The sequence below is a fragment of the Rhincodon typus genome, chromosome 27 (assembly GCF_021869965.1).
Source record: "Rhincodon typus isolate 14 chromosome 27, sRhiTyp1.1, whole genome shotgun sequence".
Classification (NCBI taxonomy): domain Eukaryota; kingdom Metazoa; phylum Chordata; class Chondrichthyes; order Orectolobiformes; family Rhincodontidae; genus Rhincodon; species Rhincodon typus.
In genome coordinates this window covers 29,469,555-29,491,958 of record NC_063358.1, presented here as the reverse complement: position 1 = coordinate 29,491,958, position 22,404 = coordinate 29,469,555, and the positions used below count along the sequence as shown (strand labels likewise).

Here is a 22,404-nt window from a genome sequence, read left to right as displayed (position 1 = left end):
TACAGTTACGTCAAACCTATAAATGTATTGGAGAAGGGAATTCTCTCTGATATTTGTGATGATGGTATGGGATAGATAGGATTGTATTTTTATTATGTTTCAAATTCTTTCAAATCATGTTATCTGTAAATAGTGTAGGTTCATTGTTAAAATCAGACTGTAGCATTGTGTGCCTGTGTCACTGAAAGACCACCTTGTTAAATGGAATCAATAAATGATCTACCAAGCCAGGTTTCAGTCTGGGATCATAATATCAAATGGAAGATTTTGAACTAAGCTATTCCTCCAATTAGAAGTTGGTTCCCTCTCTTATTTGCTTCCAATAGGCTGATGAGTGAACCTAATAACAGCAAATATGGGAGAGAACTGGTCTGTGATTGAAGGAACATGAAACAGCTCAGCCTCAGTGGCTTCACTCAGTCCAAGGACTGGAGCCATGTTAAGGAACAGGAGGGAATCCAGTTAGCGTTAGGCCAACACAAGGATCTGCACAGTTTGGTGCTCAGTGTGGCCGGCATGGAAGTGATGGCCAACACCATTGACACCCTCATGAAACCAGTCACGTTGCAGTGTCTGGTGGCCAATGGTGCAGCTTCCAATGTAGCATTAGCCTCAGCTCCCCCGCCACCGAATGACTGAGTGCTGCATTGGAAAGACGGATATGTCAGCTTGATGCTGTGCCTATTTGCATTGCTGCCATCATGGCTGCAGATGCCAGTGTTTAACAGGACTGTTACACTGGTTCAGTAATCCATCATCCAGTACATTGCTTGGATTGCCAAAGCATTGCTTCCAGGGCAATGATAGTACATCCAGGGAGCAAGAACTTGCTGCTGTCTCTCAGAATGGCAGCATTGTCGTTCCACTCCACCAGTGGCCTTCATAGAATCCCTACAGTGTGGAAACAGACCCTTCAGCCCAACAAGTCCACACCGACCCTCAGAGCATCCCACCCAGACCCACACCCTTGTAACCCACCAAATCTACACATCCCTGACACTATGGGCAATTTAGCATTGCCAGTCCATCTAGCCTGCATATCTTTGGACAGTGGGAGGAAACCGGAGCATCCAGAGGAAACCCATGCAGACACGGCGAGAATGTGCAAACTCCACACAGACAGTTGCCAGAGGCTGGAATCGAACCCGGGTCGTTGGCGCTATGAGGCAGCAGTGCTGACAACAGAGTCACTGTGGCCTTGCCAATAGTCTGTCAGCCAACTTTCACAGAGGGCCCATATTGGTGTACAGCAGTTAATTTCAACCTCGGGCTATTCAAAACCATCTTCCGTGGCCATCTGCAGTCTCTCCCAATGAAATTCCACAGCCTTCCTCCAGCCAGACTGCAGCCATTGGACTAGCACTGTGTAAGAACACAGGGATAGGGAGGAGGAAATGGAAGACTGGCACAGAGGGAGGGCACAAGAATGATTTATTTGTTGAAGTTATTTATTTATATTCATTCACAGGCCAGCATTTATTGCCCATCGCGAATTGCTCAGAGAGCAGTTAAGAGTCATCTTAAGCTCTGCATTTGGAGTCACATTTCAGCCATTTCAAGCAAGGATGAGTTTCCTTCCCTAAAGGTGTGAACCAGACAGGTTTTTCTGACGCCTGTTTCATAATCATCACAATATTCTTAATTCCAGATTTTTATTGATTTTAAATTTTACCATCTGCCATGACGGGACTATTGCCATGTGAACATTACTTGGGTCTCTGGATTAATGGTCCAGAATAACAGCATTCAACTTTCGCCTTCCTTAAGGCAACAGGGCATTTAATTATTTAGCATTGGTAAAATTGATTTATAATGGGTTGTTTTGTAGCAGCTTCTCTTGTATCATTGTGCCCTAGAGAATACAGGGATGGGCAGTTACAAAGGAAGTTAAAAGTGTGGGACTGTTGTTGAATGGAGATTTGAGATTGCATTCTTTCTTATTACGATCAGAACAGCAGATAACTGACAGCGTAAATGGAAAGGGAGTGTGTGTTGGTTAACTCCATCCTTCCTGCTACTGTTGTCCAGCTGCTTCCTGTATCACTTGTGGCAAAGGAATGTATTCTTGAGATGTAGCAGACCACAATAACTCATGAGATAAGCTCTAATGATTAATGCAGGGCTTCTCCTGTGCAGTCTCGGCAGCAGAAGCATTGTTTAAACACCCCACTGGTCTGCTGGACATATATTCTGTACGGCAGGATGACTAATATCATATGCATGATGCCCAGAGATCTGAAAAGGTCGTTTTGATTCTCTGTCCACCAATGCCACCAGATCTGCTCAGTGTTTCCAGCTCCATCTGTTTTTTTTTAGAAAGTTACTGGCATCTGCCATGTTTTGTTTTTATATTGAGAGTTATGAGGCAGCTAGATGGCAGATAGGGCCTTGTGACTGTGTAGCCATCCTGTAAACCTCCTGTGGCAGCTTATGACACAGCAGAGTGGCAAACAGTAAAACCATCATGACTGCTCCCATCATGACATGTGGAGCCTGCCTGTGCTCAGCAAGGGACCTTTTCTTGCGGTTGCAATGTGCCATCTGCAAAAATGACATGTGTGAAGTCTATGGTATTGTATAAGCTGTAAGGGCCTGAAATGCTTAACGCTGAGGAGTACATTAAATAACACCAATGTCACACAGATTTTGGCAGGGGAACAGATTTGAATCTTGAAGGAGTAAGACCTCACATTGAGGTCTTCCTCTTGATCTCTGTAACAATGTCCATCATACAAAAATAACTTGTACGTAGGTTCTATCATGCAATAAACTACATTTGTTTCAGACAACAGTCTTTTCTCATTAGACTACCAGGGGCATTTCCTCTGCCACTGTAGACTAACCAGGCCCTGTAGATTCCAACCAGGAGAAAGGATGGTAGCATTAAATCTACCAGATGGATCTTAAACTACAATCAGCTAGAGCAGAATTAGGCCACTCAGCCCATTAATTCTGCTCTGCTATTCATTGTGATCATAGCTGATCTGATAATTCTCAATTCCATTATCCTGCCTTTTTCACATAATCCTTGATTCCATGACTGTTTAATAAGTCTGTATATCTTAGCCTTTAATGACCCAGTCTCTAGAGCCGTTGGTAGTAAGGTTTTCCACAGATTCACTACCAGCTGAGAGAAGAAATTCCTTCTTATCTCTGCCTTAAACAGGCAACCCATTGCTCTAAGATTATTAGACTCTCCCACAAGAGGAAACAACCTCACTGAACTATCCTATCAAGTTGTCTAAGAATCTTGAATGTTTCAATGAGGCGATCACTCACTCCAATGAGTGCAGGCCCATCATACTCAAATTTATCTCATAAGACAGTCCCTCCATACCTGGGATCAACCTTGTGAACCTTCTTTGGATTGTAACACCAATGCCAATATATCTTTCATCAGACAAGAGGACCAAAACTGTTCACAGTTCACCTGGTGTGAGCTAACCAGTGCTCTGTGTGTGTGTGTGTCTGTGTGTGAGTGTGTCTGTGTGTGTGTGTGTGTCTGTGTGTGTGTGTGTGTGTGTGTCAGTGTGTGTGTGTGTGTGTGTGTACGTGGGTATATGGGTGTGGGTGTGTGTGTGTGTCTGTGTCTGTGTCTGTGTGTACGTGGGTATGTGGGTGTGGGTGTGTGTGTGTCTGTGTGTGTGTGTGTGTCTGTGTGTGTGTGTGTGTCAGTGTGTGTGTGTCAGTGTGTGTGTGTGTGAGTCAGAGTGTGAGTGTGTTTGTGTGTGTGTGTGTGTGTACGTGTGCGTGTGTGTGTGTGTGTGTGTCAGTCAAAAGCAATGAGCACTACACAACCAGATTTAATGGCCAGATTGTTCCCAGGAAGTGAACACTGAGTTGTTTTGTACATTATTTTTACCAGTGACTCAATCCCATGCATCAATCAAATTCTTCTTGACTCTATAATTCACTACTACAGCACAAAAGTGTGATTGGAGCCCTATATTGGCAAACACTTTTATTAAGTTTTGATGGGACAATGGAATAATACCAGTAATACATGTTCATCTTTGGTAGCTTCTCATAATGGTGTTCTCAAAGGCCTTGTTAACCTATAGGCTTTTTTAAATACAGTGATTAACTTACAAGCTATCTCATCTTATTAATTGTCTTTGATCTCTCGAAGGGTTTAGACAAAATATAACTCACAGATCCAGACAGATCTTCCAATTTGCAAGACCCATTATCCTCATGAGGACAAAAGGCAGATAACCGAGGATTAGTGCTAATTATTGGGCACTCAGCACAAAGCCTCATTAAGGATGTTCACTCTCCACCTAGGTTTGAGAAAACATTGCAAGTCCTCAAAGATGCAAAGTATTTCTGCAGCCTTGATTTGGTCTACAGTTACAACAAGACATTGAAAAGATAACAGAGATAGCAAGAACTGCAGATACAGGAGTCAGAGACAATACAGTGTGGAGATGGAGGAACACAGCAGGCCAGGCAGCATCAAAGGAGCAGGAAAGCTGACGTTGTGAGTCGGGATCCTTCTTCTAGCTCTGAGGTAAGCTATCCCTCAGAGGTTCTGAAGCATTCTGATTGATGCAGAGTTTGAAGTGTTTACTGACTTAACCCACTCAACTGCTTTCAAACGTCCACCAAGCTGGGAGCAACAAAGATTCAACAGGTCACTGACCTCATGCAGTTTCAATTCGAGAATTGGTACAAGTCAGGCAACTGTAATAAAAATGCTAATGCCCTTGGCTGAAGGACTGAACACGGGTGTGAACCAACCCCTGCCTGACTTGAAGGGGCTGTGGCTGACAACATGTCCACACCCATGTCCTTAGTTGAAAGCAGCATTCCAACACTAAATCCTTATACCATTCAGACCAAGATTCAGCAGAGTGACGTTGATGCACTTTTCAGTAAAATCAAGACCATGTCCTGAAAGGTAGGGCATGGTGTGGTTTCAATCTCAAAGAAGGACCACAGACTGCTTCTGCTCATTGATGTAGGTATCTTTAGTTTGCACCATTGCTGAGAAACCCAAAACCCACCACCACAACCCCAGCTGATGAGGGAATCCAAACAGGCACAGAAACTATTAAGGTTCTGGGAGAGAATCAGGAAGGAGGATGGAATCCTCTGTCACTCGGTTCATAATGATGAGAGAGAGGTGAAGCAACTCATCTTTCCTGACAGCCTCAAGGGTCAAAGGTTAGCAACAGTCTATGATCAAACAGGACACTAAATGACTGGAAAGGTGACTGCCCTGACCAGAACATTGTGTTACTGGCCCAGGACAGCTGCTAATATTGATAACTACTGTCAAAATAGTGGGAGGTGTACTTTGACTCAAGCAGAGAAACGACATAACCTCAGTATGGGATCCCTGATCACTCAGAGATCTCTAAAGGTACTGGCAATGGATTTTATGGTCCTTGATTCAAATATTAATGGGACTGAGCTTGTTCTTATACTCATAGATATCTTCACTAAGTTCATGCAGGCTATTTTCATCCATAACCAAAAGGCCTCAACTGTATCCAGGTGTTCAGTGCATGATTGGTTTGTGTTCCATGTCAGATTCAGCGTGATTGAGTGTGTAATATTGGGAGCAAGACCCTACAGGAGCTTAGCAGGTCTATGCCATTGTCGTGGGCTGCACCACTCCCTAACTCCAGAAGGTATCCAGAAGGTTCAACCATATTCTGTGTGACAATCTGCACACCTCACCTCTGAAAGTAGACAAAAGTGATTTTCATAGATTTTCATACAGATGGAAGGGAGAGCAGATACACAAAGGAATTCCTCAGCTTGATGTAACCCATATGAACAGTCCATGCACATAGTTTAGATAGTTTTTATCTTTAATTTCCATTCCTCTATGTAAGAATATGATGTCAATGGAATAAAGAATCTCTGCCTCATGATCTTTGGGCCTTCTGTGTATTCAAATACACATCACTCCTGGACAAATTCCTACATTGATCCTGAAATTGTTCCTCAGGAATTTCATCAGGCAATTCCTGTAATCTTCTGTTCACTTTTTGCTGGTGACTTCTATTTTATGCCTTTCCTTTCAAGTTATTTCAGCTTTCACTTTGCTTTCGTTAGCATTTGCATTATCTGCCACTTCAACCTGCGTAAGAGAAAGTGGCAATCATAAAACTCTTTTTGCATAAACACTAAAGTGTCAATGGCAACAACAGCTTGAAGGAATTACTGAGTTTCTGCAAAGGAGCAATAACCTGTGGAAATTACACAGTGACTGAAACAACTTTACCATTATTATTCCAGCTTTACAGCATAGCTGTGTTTAAAAAGCCTCTCAATGTGTTGTTTTCCATTTCAACTGATGTTGATGACACAAATGGGCAGTATGAATCAGAGTTGATTTAACCCATGCTGATGATACAGGAAGAATTTCAATAGTTGCGCTATGTCAATTATATGAAGATTGCTCAGCTTTGTTGAGCTATTGGGAGCAGTCACTCTGAACATCCTACTTTCCCCTGTGTTTTATTAGGTTCAACTTTTTGAAGAAAATATCCCAAAATATTGGAGAAAGCAAATGAATAATAAGTGTTTGATAAGTATTTTATCTTAAGTGTCTTTGATGGAGACTTGCCATAAAGTTATTTAAAGAAATTGAGTTTTATCAATATCTGATAACACTGGTGTTTGTAAATTGAATGACATGATAGATTAATAATGACAGATATCATTGCAGCTTTAATTGTGACCAAAGGGTAAGTGGCACTTGTTGTTTGTTGCATTTGGTCATAGACTTTCTTGGCTTTCTGACCAATATTCCTGTCAGTCAATTACCCCTCAACATCGCATCTGTGATCTATATGGGTAGTGCAACTCTTTTACCTAGAATTGAAGAGTCTGATCTAGCAGTGTAAGTTAGAAAAGTAAATTTAACATCATATTGGATATAGAAAAGAAAACAGAGGGAATTAAATAGGATATTAAGAGAGAGACAGGCCAGGAATCAAACCAATTTTTTTTAAAAATGCAATTTCTTCTTATCCCCAACAATATATGTATAAAACTGAAAAAATGAGATTCTTTTATATTTCTTATTAAAATGTTTTTTCTAATCAACCTGTTCAAAGATCTTATTACACACTGCTAGAGCAGGTGGGACTTGAACCTGGGCCTCCCAGTCTAGGACTGGGGGCAATAACACTGTGCCACAAGAGGGCCCCAAAGGAGTCAGATTCTTGGCTAGGTAGGAGGTGACACCCCCACGTTGAAGGAGAAGCTCTGAACCCCATTCCCTCTGTCGGGAAAACTGACCCCCATTAACTCAGCAATGGCAATTAACTGATGGGGGGAACCTGGCACTGGCTATTTAGGCTCATCGATGAGCCACTTAAAGGTCATTATCCCTGACCTCAACGGGATGTAGAGGTGGCTTAGGGATTCCCCCAAAGACGCTTGGGTCCGAAAGGCTCTTCTCAATGATGCAAAGTGCCCAAATTGGCAGACGAGGAATCGGAAATTGTAGGGAGGTGGTTGCCATCTACTGGTGTTGCATTTGAGTCACCTCTCCTTTTTTCCAGTGGACTTAGTCCTTGGAACATCCATTGCTCCATCATGTACTTGAGACCTGGTTTCCTTGTTGCTGCTGTGTCGCTGGTAGGTATAGTATGAGCAGCAATCAGTGGTCCCAGTGACACTGACATGCCAGTTTCACTCATGGGACATTGGATTTCTCTCTGAGGTCCAAAATCTTGGGGAAGGCTTGACATATTTAATTTAGTCAGGTCTCCCCCTATCAGACCGATGTTAGTCTTCAACCATTTCTTTAACCAGAAACAGGACTCATTGTCAGGAATACCAAATCCAGCCCTGCAATTGTTAAAGCTAGTTTCAGAAGATGTCTGGCAATAATTATGCCACACTGTTAAATTAATGTAGAGCACATCTACAAATGGGCAAATCCTATCTGATTTTGGTGCATTTAACCAATATCTACTACGTCAGGAGAGGACTTTCAGTTCACTCACATAATCAAAAAAATGACTCAAATGATGCAATACGAATTTCAGCAGCTAAAGAGGACAAAGATGCATCTCAGATAGCAAATCCCAAATCAATTTTTTTTAATAGAATCCCCACAGTGTGAAAACAGGCCATTAAGCCAAACATGTCCACACCAACCCTCCAAACAGCATCCCACCCAGACCCATCCTTCTACCCTATTCCTGTAACCCTGTATTTCCCATGGCTAATTAACCTAACCTACACATCCCTGAACATTACGAGTAATTTAGTACATTCAATCCACCTAACTTGCACATCTTTGGACTGTGAAAGAAAACCAGAGCACCCAGCAGAAACCCACACAGACACAGGGAGAACATGCAAACTCTACACAGGCTGTCGCCCAAGGCTGTAATTGAAGCCAGGTCCCTGGTGCTGTGAGGCAGCAGTGCTAACCACTGAGCCAAGCAGTGTCCCATTATGGCAGTTAGATAAAATTCCAACATATGATGTTCCAGTATAACGGTCCTTGTTCCACCTCAGTAGTCATAGCACAGATCAATGGAGTCAGTGCAATATGCAGTAAGTTCTATCAGCGATCTGTAGTGTTACGGTCATATAATGTAGCTGTAATATCAGTCAGCACAGAACCCAGACTATATGTAAGCCTGAGATCTTATAACAGTGTAACTAGTCAGTGTATTTAATAAACTACAAGACATCTGTCTTAACAAGGACCAATTCACTGTGTGTTACATTGGCTTACATATGGGGAAATACTCAGACCATATCACACTGAGAGTGGTGTTTGACACAAGAAACCATAAAACACACATTTAACATATGAGTGCCAGAATTCATTGTTCAATTGGTGCTTAAATAACAAAGGCCACTGTTACCTTATTTTCATGCTGTGTATCTGAACAGGTTCAATAATGAACTTTTAAGTATTTCTGCAGGCATGATGATTTGTTTTAAAACACTTTGAGAGTAAGACTTCCTGCGAGGTAAGGGATTTTTATTTACATTGGGAGAATTTTACAAGTGAACAAAGTTAACCGTTGTGTATTAGGATCTAGTTTGGAAAAGACTGTGGAGTGACTTCTTTTTTCTTTTGATTAGATGAAGTGATTATAACTTATAAAAAAAAGTACTTTCTCGCACAGTTTCAGCTGGATGATTCTTTGAGTTTTGGCTAAAGCTTGATCTTGGCTGCAGTTTCTCCTGATAAAGAAAGACTGTTCAGAATTGTTAAAAATAGATTTCGTCAATTTAAGGAGTTAAGTTCCAATTCAGAAGTGTTTGGTTATAACACTGAAGGGGTTATTTAAAATTGGAAAAATGTAATTTCAGTTGTATAATGGCTGCAGAATGAGGCTATCAGAGGGTCAAGCCTGGAAGGTGAAGCTACTGTTAAATTATCTCCAATGGGGTGATTGAGATAGGAATTCTATCTGGTGTGAGTACATTAAAGAAGTGCCTTTGGGATTAATGGAATAATCTGTTACAAAATCTTCAAATGTGTGTTATTTGTAAATAGTTTGGACTATTTTACTTTCATTTCTTTTGCACGATAAACTTTGTTTTATTGAAAAAAATCTACAACATTATGTATTTATATTTCTGAGAGGCACCACTTCATTAAAACAAAGAAAAAATTCACAATAAGATCTATCCAGCCAGATTTCAATTGAGACCTGAATTGCCCCAAAAATAACATCAATTGGGATCATAATATTTTGATTACTTGTTATTTGTTGTGTGTAATGAAGACTTTGAATCTGTGGAGATAACATAAGCAATTTGATTTATTTAAACAATTGTTGTGACTTACACGTTAGTAAAACATGATGACAGTGAAGTCCCAAAGTTTATGGCATCTTAAGACATATTTATTGTTTGAAATTATGGCAAAACTACAAGTTAATGGGAATTGGAGTGATTTTCATCCTGCAACCAGAATGCTGCAATGTGCTCACATGTTCTTTCTTTTCTTTTACTAAGCCCACCAAGAAGAATCTACACGATGTGTCCTCAAATCCATACCTGTCAGCTGTCACTTTCAAATGTAAAACTCTAACTGTTTTGCTTTTGTTCTTCCATTCACCAGAGTACTTTTTCGAAGCATAAATCTTTCTCACCCTGATTGTTCCCAAGGTACAGCTCTTTCTCCACTCCATTAAATCCAAGGCATGCAGAATGAATACAGATTACAATTGGTTTAACAATTCACTGCCAGATCTGACTGGAATGCATAAAGTCTTTGTCTTCTAAAATTGCTCACTTTCCAGGCTCATCTTGAAATGCATAGATTAACCCTGATTTCTTCTTCCTCTACTGTAAATCACCTCCATCAATTTGAGGAGATCATGAAGCTCCTTGTCATTAAGACTATTCAGTTATCTGCCTCTGTCACTTTCATCCTATAGCTTAGTCCAGGTTATGTTCACCAACCAACACTACTGTGCTAATTGACCTACCTTGCATCCAGGTCAAGCAGCACCTTAATTTGAAATTCTCAGCCACCTTTTCAAATCCCTATTTTTGTAATCCAGTCCTACAACTCTCTGTGATATTTGTACTCCATCCATTTTGGTCGTTTGAACATTTTCAATTTTAGTCGCTGCACCTTTGGGTGGCTATACCTTCAGGTACCAGGGCCTGAGGCCCTAGAATTTGCCCTCTAAACTTCACCATCTATCTTGCTTTCCTTCTTTAAAATGCTCTTTACAAACAACATCTTCACCAAATTTGATCATCTGCCCCACATCTCCAAATGTGTCTCAAATTGGAATGATAGTTTATATCGTTGTAGTGAGGCTCTTGTGAACTGTTTTCAAGGCACAATCTAAATATAAACTCTTGTTGTCTATTACAAACAAGAGATAACTCATTGGGCTGAAATTTGCACATTAAAAAACCTGATAGAAGATTGCACCAAGTCATTGTGGCTCATTATGGAACTTTGAAATGAAGAGTACCATGAGAGTACTCAACTCCAGATAAGCTTATATAATCCATTGTTCTAAAGGTGAAGCCTTAGTTGCCCTTGACAAAGTGGTGGTGAGCTGCCCTCTTGAACAGTTGCAGTCCAGATGGTGTGTGGATACCCACAGGACAGTTAGAAAGGGAGTCCTAGGAGTTTGACCCAGTAACAGCGAAGGAATGGTTAGCTAGTACCAGGTCAGGACGGTGTGTAGCTTGGAGGGAAACCTGCAGGTTGTGGTGTTCCCGTGTATCTGTTGCCTTTGTTCCTTGAGATGGTAGAGATTGTGGGTTTGGAAAGTGCTGAAGAGATTTGACGAGTGCGTCTTGTAGGTGAACATGCAATTGCCAATGCATATGCATCAATGGGCTGGGAGTAAATGTATAAGGTGAATGAAATGGTAATCAATCGACTGCTTTGTCCTGGATGTTGTTGAGCTTCTTGAGTGTCATTGGAGCTGCAGCCATCCAGGCAGGTGGAGACTATTCTGCCACACTCCTGACCTGTGCCCACATGGGGCTTTGGTGACTCAGTGAGAAGTTGCTCATTGTAGACTTCCCCATCTCTGACCTGCTCTCCGTGCCACTGTATTTTGTATGGCTATCCCAGTTTAGTTTCTGGTCAAGGTAAACCATAAGATCCAAAACCTTGACTGCTGTCAACCTAAGCCCAATTTCCCTGGATTTAGTTAGGGATCTCTCTACACAAAAAAAACTTGTGCAGCAGCTTGGTTGGAAACTCTTAAATATGGTGTTAGACTTCTTGCTAAACAAAACAAATTATGTTTGCGACTCCATATATGTAAAACTATTTATTTGCAACCTGCACACAGCAGTAACAATATATCAAATGTAACATGTAACATAAAGATAGAAAAAAAATTATATATACTTTTTGAGAGTCTTTATGTCTGAAATTCAGGCTCCAGGGCTATCTCCTTCTTTTGGTACAAAGTTCGAATAGTCACTTCCAGACACAGTTTGAGTTTTTCATTGAGAGATGAGATCTAATAATAGATAATGATACCATTGCCCTTTCACATTCCAACATTCAGCTTTTTCTAATGGGCAGCTACAACCCAATTCAGGATGGCAATTTCTTTCATGAAATTATTCTTCAAAAGCAACTTGTTGACATAGTATGCTCATGGTATGGAATGTACATGTTATAATGTACACAGGACATTAATGTAAGAGAGCTTTACTAAGTGGTTGTGGTTCTGAAAGGATGGAACTAAAGAATCTTAAGTTAGACAGGTGACCTCCCAAAATCTCAGTGCTTAAGGATAATTAAAATTCATCACAGTGGTTATAATAGTGGGTAAAGAGTGATATGGAAAATGTCTGATGTACATTTAAGATGCCAGGACTCCACTAATAAGACAGCAATGGGCTGTTTTGCAGAGATATGCTCATGAGTATTGGCTCCATTTTGATAACAAAAGCATGGATCACGGTATGTACAGGCAGACTATCAGGCCAAGTCCAATTTGACAGAGTTTGTACTGAAATCTTACTATAAATAAATAATAGAAGCATGAGGGCCTCTCTTGTGCATAATCTTAGCCATATTTAATTTCTACAATCCATGATTAGTGCAAAAAGATCAATAAATATTAATATAAAATAGTATAGGTTGGGGAAATCAGCACATGCCTATTTGTCAAATCACCTGTTATAATGTTTAATTGAGCCTGAGAAGTGATTGAGTTGTTTTCTGATTCTAAGCCCTCTAGCAGTACTCTGCAATGTTGCAAATGATAACAAAGATCACAATTAGATTAATTCTGAATGCTCAATATTGTACTGATTTGAATGGAGCATGCTATGTTAACAAGTCACTCAATGAATGTCTTTGTGGACCACTGCAGAAATTCTAGGAAATTATAACAGTGCGAGTCATTTAAAATCTGTAACTATCTGCAATTTCTGTATTAAGAATTATGATGTACACTATTGAAATGCTTTATTGAGGGCAAGTTTTCAACTAAATTCAATGGTGAGGGAACAGTAGCACTATGGTTATTGAGCTAGTAATCCAGAAGCCATGACTAATGATCGAGTAACATGATTTCAAATCATACTACGCCGTCTGGTTTATTTAAACTTCATTTTTTTTTAAAATTGAAATTAAAATGCTGTTATTAATAATGGTGACCATGTAAAAACTCCCTTAGTTCATTAATATCCAAACTTTAGGGAAGGCTTCTCTATTTTGAAGTAGGCACGTCTGCAATAAATGTGCAGTACCATACAATGTGGATGAGTATGAAATAGCTAAGTAAGCCACACAATTAAATGTTGGGGAATAAGCTCTGGCTCTGCCAGTGATAATGAACGCATTCTGTAAACAAAAGTGTAAAGTAAAAGAAACAACACTATATACAACACTGATTATTATTTGACTAAAACTGCAATGTCCTCTGTCTGCAGGCAGTTTGGCAATTTGTGCTAAAGTCTTTATTTCATGAGCAGTACAAATACAATTGTTTTTGTTACAGTTGGCGTTTTTAATGACTTAACCTGGTATCCATATGTATGCATTGTGCCATAGTGCCATTCTCTTAATCTTAGTAAAGGTAGTTGAGAGAGAAGACCAACCAAATTGCACTGAGGCTCTTCCCTGACAGCGTAAAACTGTTGATAATGCATATGCAGCTCTTCACTAAATAAAAATTGGATGCTAATTAGGCAGTGATGTGCTTTTCCATTCTTTCTATTTTCTGTGCTGTATGTGCTTGTCAGCAACAGATTGTCTACATACTAGAGACTTCTTTCATCACTCATGAAACCACATTCCCATCATCTCTCTCTAATAAGAGTGCAGCCCTATGGTTTGGTAGGAGTATGGTGACATTCCTCTTTCCCCGCCTCTTGATATATTACCGGAAGTATTTCCAAACTGTAAACAACTGCAGCATCTTTGTTTCTGAATCTTGAATAAAGTATTCGCTGTCACCTTTTTCAAATCGCAAGAAGAAAGAAATGTTTTAATTTCTGTTGCGCCTGTATTCACTTATTGTAATGTAGAAAATGTGGGTTGAATTGTGTATTGAAGGATCCCACAAATTAATTACACCTTTGTTTTGTGTTGCTCACTCAGCAATTATTATTAGCCAGGAATCATCTACTCAGCTCTTTTTTAAAATAATACATAAAAATCCTTTACATCCATCCAAGGAGGCAGGCAGGACCTTGACTTAACATCTCATCAGAAAGATGGCACTTCCAACAATACAGCAATGTTTCAGCATTGAACTGCGATACTCAGTTTAGATTGCTGAGCTGAAAACATAGAACATAGAACATAGAAAATCTGAGGCATATTCAATGGTGACTTTATAAATCAAATTCTGTTCTCAATACCTATAACTGGTATTTTGGAATCACTTTGTGAAATTTGCCTCACTTACAAAAAGGCCCATTGATCTACACAGTGTCTAAGTCAAGTTCTATTTTTAATCAGGAGATTTTCTGTGATTCTCTATACTGGCATTTTATACAGTTCATCGTGTAATTCGTCTATTATTTCAAATATTTCATAATCCTCCACAATACTTCTAGGTTTTCTACTGATAGTTCAACATCTCCTGCAGCAATTGTTCTTCTTGTCTGAGTACATTTCAGCTATGGCTGTAGTGCCATAACTGTCATATCTGCCGCGATGATGTGCTTTCAGCGCTTCACTTGCTTGCCTATGCTCTGCTCATGTCCTTTTTACTCCTACTGATGAACTGATTTTCTCCAAATCCTTGACTGTCTCTTGATGAATAGACTCTATTCATATTGTTGCTTATCCAGTGGTAATGTTCCATAAGCTATGCATCTGCTGGTCCAACGAAAACACAAACTTGAGCAATGTTTCCACATTCCACTGGGGACTTGTCATCATAAAGACATGGATTGAAAACCTTGGAGATAATTCAAAGACTTGCCCCCAATACTGTGTTGAAGCTACAGGTTATACTTGCTCTTAATACAATGAAAAGCATTTCAACTGACATAGAAAGATGAGAGTCAAACTGAATTTGGCATGCATACTCTCAATTCTTAGCCAGTCTGATACAGATGGCTTTGTGCAGTCCTTGCTCACTGAGTCCTATTTGTTTATGAGCATAGTATCTCTTTTGGTGAAAATAAGATGTTGTTCATATTAAGCTTTTCCAAAATATGTCATTGAAAACTATTTTGGTATTGATTGGCAACATTGCTTGTTAGGCCTTGTGGTTGCATTCTTCCAGCATAATCCCATTCTCGAGAGTACCTTTACGAAGCTCTTTTCCTCTTGACTTTGCCATGCTCTCCTCTTCCCTTTCGTTTCTCCTGTTGCAACATCGAAAGCATCGTTTGAAAAGTAGGTATAGTATTTCAGATATGTTGAGGATGGTACAAAGAGCTGATCCTCCAACCATGAAGTATGTGAAGATCCTTTTCTCAGTTGGCTTGGCAATATAACAATCAACGATATTTGGACAAGGGAACATGGAACACTTGACAAGACGAGGTAAATAAAAACGATCATAAATTCGATGAAGTATATATAAGAAAGTGATTTCGAAACCGGTTTTAAACACTAGACTGATCAAATAGGTCCACCAGAGCCCACCATGTTTCTTCCCTGCGTTTTTGTATAATTGGGAACAATTCTCACCATACTTCAATCTGTGCTTCCGTTCCCTCTCTTTTCGGTAGGCTACATGAAGGACAACCATCAGGGAAGGTGTGGTGATAGAGATTAGTTGCAGAGCCCATAGACGAATGTGGGAAATGGGAAAGTAATGGTCATAGCAACTATTTGGACAGCCAGGTTGCTGGGTATTGCAGTCAAAGTCACTCTGCTCATCTCCCCACACACTTTCTGCTGCCACCACATAAATCAATACTCGAAAGATGAATACTACAGACAGCCAGATCCGTCCAAATCCAGTTGAATATTTATTCACCCCACTGAGCACACCTTGCAGAGTCCCCCAGTCCATTGCACCTGGAACTTATTCACTTGTCAATCTGAAACAAAAAAAAAACAGCAAAAAACTGAACAAATGCTTTTCATGTTTCATCTGTTTAACTGATGAGTTAGGTCCACGAGATATTAATATTGGCGAACAGAATGGACGGTACATGGAAAGTCAAACACTTGGAGGGACAATTTTAATTATGCCAGGTTAAAAACACAATTAGATTGCCTGCTATTTTATACCTGCCTAATTTTACACTTCACTGGCGTCCATGACATGTAACAGCTCGTAATACATTAACAGTCAATTGATCTTGGGTGAGCTAGGTTCAAATTTCACTGTGTGAGCTGGGTTCAAATTTCAGCGTCGCTGGCTGGCCAGCATTTATTGCTAGTCCCCAGTTGCCCTTGAGAAGGTGGTAGTGAGCTGTCTTCTTGAACTACTGCATTCCACCTGCTGTGGGTTGACCCACAATGCTATTAGGGAGGGAATTCCAGGATTTTGACCCAGTGAAAGAATGGTGATATATTTCCAAGTCAAGATGATGATTGTCTTGGAGGGGAACTTGAAGGTGGTGGTGTTCCCAAGTATCTGCTGCCCTTGTCCTTCTAGATGGAAGTAGCCGTGGGTTTGGAAGATGCTGTCTGAGGATCTTTGGTGAATTTTGTTCTAAGATCAACCCAATGCAATAAGAATCTTCTCCAGGGGCCCATGGAAAATGAGATGATGCAACAAAAATGTTGCTGTATCATCCAACATTTATTAAAGAACTGTTGAGAATAATGGTGGTATCCATTGAATATGCAATAGGTGAAAGGAAATCTATAAACTCCAGTTGTTGTGCATATGAAAAAATTTTCAGGTACTGGGAAATATATAGGGGAGAAGGACTATGATTGATCCTAGTTTTAAAAATCAAGACCTTAAGCACAGATTTATGGAGGTAGAATTGTTTGTAGTGTGAAAAGAGAATTAAACGATGATATGATTGAAAAATTTAACGTAATTGAATGTATAGATTATATAAATCAGTGTAGATCCTTAGCATCATCAAAAATATTGCAGATTTACACTAGTTTTTATAACATTGTATGTTAATATGTCAATCCCATATAGTAAGTCAAAACTGATAATGGATTCTTAAAGTTTTGGAGCTTAATTTTAAAATTATATTTTTCCTGTTAAAGAGTTGTTACTTGAACTTTAATCAGTGGGAATTAATCTTGACAAAAATTTGCACATTTCATAATGATAACCAGGTCAGTGTGGTAAAGGATGATGCCACCAAGAAATAGAGTAGTCAGGAAGAAAAGGAGTGTTAGCGAATACAGCTGATGGAAAGAGAGCTGCAAAACATTCGTGGCAAGCTTAACAACTGCTTTGCTTTGATGGAGATCACCAAAACCTCAAAACATTCTCTGTTAACTTTTTGCTGACCCAGCTTGGGTATGTAGAAGTTATTTCCTTTTTCTGACATTGTGCTTAGAAGGGGAAATATTCTGTCAGAGCCCAAAGTATTACAAAAGGGCAGAAGAAATGTGTCCTAAGTTTGCAAAAGACACCAATTTAGATGGCACAATAAGTAGTGATGGTGGGAGTGAAGTTGCAAAATAACATTACTAGATTAAGTGAATAGGCAAAACTATGGCAGGTGGTTTTCAATGTGGGAAAGTGTGAGGACATCCACTTTAGATTCACAAAAGTAGATTAAGTTATTTTCTAAATGATGAACAAAAAAGGTGTGGAAAAGAGGAACAGTGCTAAAACCATTAAGGATTAGTGCACAGCTACAAAAGAAAAAGCAATGGAACATTGACGTTTATCTTAAGGGAACTGGATTGAAAAAGTGCTAAAATTTCTGCTAGCTATACAACATTGTGGTTTCTCCATTTCGAGCAGTACAATCCATTCTAGGCACTACAAAAGGAAATGTTGGATGAAAAGCATTAAACTACAAGGACAGATTGTTAAATTTCTATTTCCTGAACATAGAAGATTAAGTGGCAATGTAATTGGTATAATCTATAAGGAAGATTAAAAGAAATAAAAGGGTCATGTAGAGAGAATTTAATCCTTCTGGAGAGGGAATTGAGCGTGGAGGGTAGAGTGTTAAATTCAGAGCATGTTTGCCCAGGTAATGGATAATAATCAATTCAAGATTTCAAAACAGAGACTGCAAGCCTTTTTGTTTTGGCTATCTGACAAGGTGTCACAAAACTGAAGTGGGAGGATGTTGATAAGATATAGACAAGCCATGATCTAATTGAATGGCAGTACAGGCTTAAGGGGATAATGGGCTGCTCTTGTTTAGAGGTTCCTAAAATGAATTAATTTGTATTTTGGTGATATATGTAAACAGGGTTGGCCAGGTCTTTTAAAGGTCAATAATCCTATTGGGTGGTGATTGGAATGCTATGTGTATATAGCTATTGGTGGTAAGCCCTTAATACCTACCAAACAACCATACTACTGAGGATGAGTGGTGATGATGCACTGCAGTACACTGAAACTCTGGGCTACAACACTAAATGACAAGACATGAACTACCATCTTACTCACCAGCTTCCTCATTGACAGGAAAGTTATATTGCTTTCCATTTCAGGGTAAATTTTCTCTGATTTGGATTCTAATACAATCATTGCCACTTAAAGTGGGCTGCCATGTTGGTGCCAATGCATTTTGCCTGCTATCCAAAAGTAGATTGAACTAATGGTTAAAATCCTAGATCTGGCCTGGCAACATGGTGGGGAAACCAGGCTGCCTAATGACACTTGCCATTGTAGCTTTGTTGATTCTTACAGCTGGAAACAAAAGATTGTAGGAACTGTTTGGAAGAACAGTGAGGGAGTTATTGATGGTGTTCTGATCAACAATTAGCGATCAATCAATACTGAAACACATAATTGTTGGTAAAAAGCTTTGGACCATCTTATGGTCATCAGGAGAATCATATAAATCCAAGTCCTTTTTACCTGAATTGAAATCACAGCGACTGACCCAAAAAGAGTTCAAGGAACAAAGAATTTATTCAAAAACTCAAAAGGTCTTGAGGTATTTTACTGCCAATTAAGTACTTTGAAGTCTTATCATATTTATGAGGTAGGAAATACAACATCCAAACTGCTCACAGTAAAGTCCCACAGACAATGGGCCAGCCAGTAATGTGAAGACGATCCGTGTTAGCGATGTTGGGTGAGAAGTAAACATTGGCCAGAACACTGCAGGACAGCCCTCTTGCTCTTTTGAAATGGAATCATTTACGTTCACCTGAGATGGCAGATATTTTTCAGGTCTCACCCAAAAGAGAACAGGTTTGTCAGCATAGCATTCTCTCAGCAATATGCCGGTAAGGTTCCTGAAGTTAATGTTGAAGCCCTTACCTTCTAAATTAGTCAGACGTCTCATGACACTAGGTTATAGTCCAACATGTTTATTTAAACTCACAATCTTTTGGACCACTATTCCTTCGTCAGGTGAGCATCCTTTCCCTGATATAAAAACCATTAAAGACTTGTGGAGGCATTGACAGTGGTAGACACTGTTAGGTAGGGAAATTGATATTGAAATAAATCTTAATGAAGGTTGATAGGAAGGAAGAGAAAGGGAGATTCATTCACATATTATCAACGGTTTAGCAAGAGTTATAATTGCCAACAGAAGGATTACTATTGAGCGTTATTGTGAAAAACAACAGCTGCATTTAATCTCTAAACACAACAAACTCAAATTATGTTCAACGCAGCTCTCTATTCCAGGCCAAATCTGAATTACAGCCTTCCGATTCATTGCTGATTCAGAGGAAAGGATAGCACATGCATCAGCCAGCTTTAAAGTAAGATTGCCAGAGGCCTCGGAGTTAAATTGTTTTTCAGCCTTAATAGCGCGCCATCTGGAATTGTAAAAAGAGAGGGAGACAAAATCCTCTCAAAAAAGCTTAATTAAGTGCCCGTTATCAATTAAAGGTGTGGTGCCAAGTATCTGAATATATTTCAGTGGATACAAAGCAACTTGGAAAATTGTACTCTCATAGTAACATCAGGATTCAAGTTTCCGGCTGGAGAGCTTTCTCTCAAAGTCCTTTATATTTTCAAACTAAAATACAATTAAACAACAAATAATGGCGCAGCAGCTACCGTCATTACACCATCAAATGTATATAAAAGTCATGATTTATACTGGTGAACTTTCTGTTTGGGGAAACCCTTAAATGCATTTCAGTGGCTTCTAGACACAAAATGTTAACAACAGCAAACCTCAGAAACATAGCAGGATGGTCAGCGGGAGTTTTATGCTCCGTATCAATGACAGCCACCACTTCAAGACACAAGACAGTTCCCATAAAGTGCGGATTAAATAAATCAGTCAGTCGGATTATTTTTGGAGCGCATCCGTTTAAATTTAGTTGACGTATTTTTTGGAATCAATTCAGCGGCATTTTAGGTGTTCTGACTGTACCTGTTTTTAATTAAAACGCAACATCCCCTAACTGAATAGGTTTCAACAAGGAAAGTTTAAAGAGATTAAAATCACTCAAGTGATATACCCTTCTTTGAGCTCCGGAGATACTTCAGTCTTGATTAATTGTAAGTAAACAGTCCTGTGCCCAATCTTTACTTTCATTTCCCCGGACTGGTAGGCTCTCAGATTGGAGACTTTTAAAACGCTGATCAAACACTTGTGTCATGTGAAGGTGCGAGTTTAAAAGAATTTACAACATTAGCTAAGACAAAGATCAGGCTCAAAAGACAGGCTAGTCCTTTCTATCTTGTTCCACGTCTGATCTAGATAGGGGGAACCCAAAAGTAGACAGCAGAAAGTGTGTTCAGAAAAAAGACTTACCAGCGAATTCAGCAGGCTACAACTTCCCAACTCGAGAAATTATTGAAAACTGAACAGGCTCCGATCGCTCGCGGACTATCTATTGGCTAGGTTTCAGCTTTACTCAAGTTGTACATACACTTACTATTCCGGGGTGTGTCCTGATGTAATTCTCTATATGACACAACAGAGAATTGGGGATCTTTTCTGTCACGCTACAGGTTTACAGGTAAGGTGTCATTAACATGTAATGTAATGTCTCCCTGGGGATAGCAATCCACAGCGCTTAGAATAACTTTCCTGCTTTATTTGTAAAACAGCCATTTGCAAGTGGATTTGAAGACAATTCTTATTTTGCCACAAATCGCAGAAGTGGCATGTGGAAAGTTTCATAACTTTGCTGAGGCTATGCTGTAATTGCACATTTTTTTAAAGGAACAGTTTCAGTGTACCTCACAGATTCTTTTAACCAGTTACAGCCAGCAAACATTTCAAACACTCCCCGTTCAGCTACAGCATGTTCTGAATGTTAGAGAAAGCATTCTCTACTTCAGTCATAAGTGAGGCAAATCCATCTTCAGAACATCTTCAACCCCAGTTTGACATTTCCATTTTCTTCACCAAATAAACGTCATTGTGAAAAGACTGACAATTTTGAGTTTTGAGTGCTGAGGAAGGTTCAATCTACCGGAAAGGTTTACTCTGATTTCTCTCCACAGGTGCTGTCAGACCTGCTGAGCTTTTCCAGCAATTTCTGTTTTTGTTTGTGTCGATCTTGAGTGTTCCTTCCACTGCTCTCCAATTTTACCAATCAAATTGGAATCAACACGACATGATGTTTTCCATGATAAACACTGTAGTTTTCAATTCCCATCCTATTAGAATTAGCAAATAGAGGAAAAGACAAATGATTAAACATCTCAAGGTGTTTTTCACGAGCATTACAAAATAAGTCATGGAAGGTGAAATCAGATGACCAAAATTGGTCAAAGCTGTAGATTTTGAGGATTTCTGAAAGAATGATATGGAGAGCAGGAGATGTGTAATATCCCAGGTTTTAGGACCTACAGGCATATGGCCTCTTAAATACTATTGTCAGCTTCATTTTGAATCCTTAGATGGAACAGAGGGAAAACTCATTTGACTGAACTGAATTTACTACAATGTCCTAGAATTGAATGGACACTTGAGTTCCATAGCTTTAAAATGAAAATGACAAGCAAATAAAACTTCAATTAAAATAAATATATACCATTGCCTAATGTATCTCAGGAAGGTCACTGTGTTCTGATGCAAGGTCATCGAACTGAAACATTAAATTTGCTTCTCTCTCCACAGATGCTGCCTGAATTACTGTGTTCCCATTATTTTCTGTCTCAGATTTTCTGCATCTGCAGCAATTGCTACAGTTTTGATGGTCAACAGGCTGCATTTTACTAATTGGAGTCAGGAAAGATTAAGCTTTGGATCAAAACCATGATGTGGAGGTGCTGGTGTTGGACTGGGGTAAAGTCCTTCAACTGATGATGGGGCAGCACTTCCAAAGCTTGTGATATCAAATAAATCTGTTGGACTATAACTTGGTGTCATGTAACTTCTGACTTTGGATCAAAGAATTTCCTCAATGTTCCTATGTCAAACATTGGAGCTGAATAAGGGGCAGCAACCACTTCACAATTTACTGGGCCTTTGGTG

The 22,404-nt window shown here is 39.5% G+C and overlaps 1 protein-coding gene across 3 annotated transcripts; it reads right to left on the bottom strand.

The window, feature by feature from the left end:
* Positions 1 to 11,729: 11,729 nt before the first annotated feature.
* On the bottom strand, positions 11,730 to 20,859 carry LOC109912345 (gap junction beta-3 protein-like). Of its 3 annotated transcripts, none has more exons than XM_020511769.2 (2): positions 20,731 to 20,859; positions 11,730 to 15,939 (listed from the first exon to the last, which is right to left on the bottom strand). In XM_020511769.2, the coding sequence occupies exon 2, from the start codon at positions 15,909 to 15,911 to the stop codon at positions 15,147 to 15,149; it is 765 nt and encodes a 254-aa protein (XP_020367358.1). In that variant the 5' UTR covers positions 15,912 to 15,939; positions 20,731 to 20,859; the 3' UTR covers positions 11,730 to 15,146. The 3 variants fall into 3 exon arrangements, with proteins under 3 accessions (XP_020367358.1, XP_048469144.1, XP_048469143.1); XM_048613187.1 differs by lacking the exon at positions 20,731 to 20,859 and adding an exon at positions 20,435 to 20,708; XM_048613186.1 differs by lacking the exon at positions 20,731 to 20,859 and adding an exon at positions 20,145 to 20,396.
* Between the last annotated feature and the right edge of the window lie 1,545 nt (positions 20,860 to 22,404).

Coding starts and splice junctions, on each gene's coding strand:
- LOC109912345 (XM_020511769.2), bottom strand. CDS start 15,911: ATGGACTGGGGGACTCTGCAAGGTGTGCTCAGTGGGGTGAATAAATAT.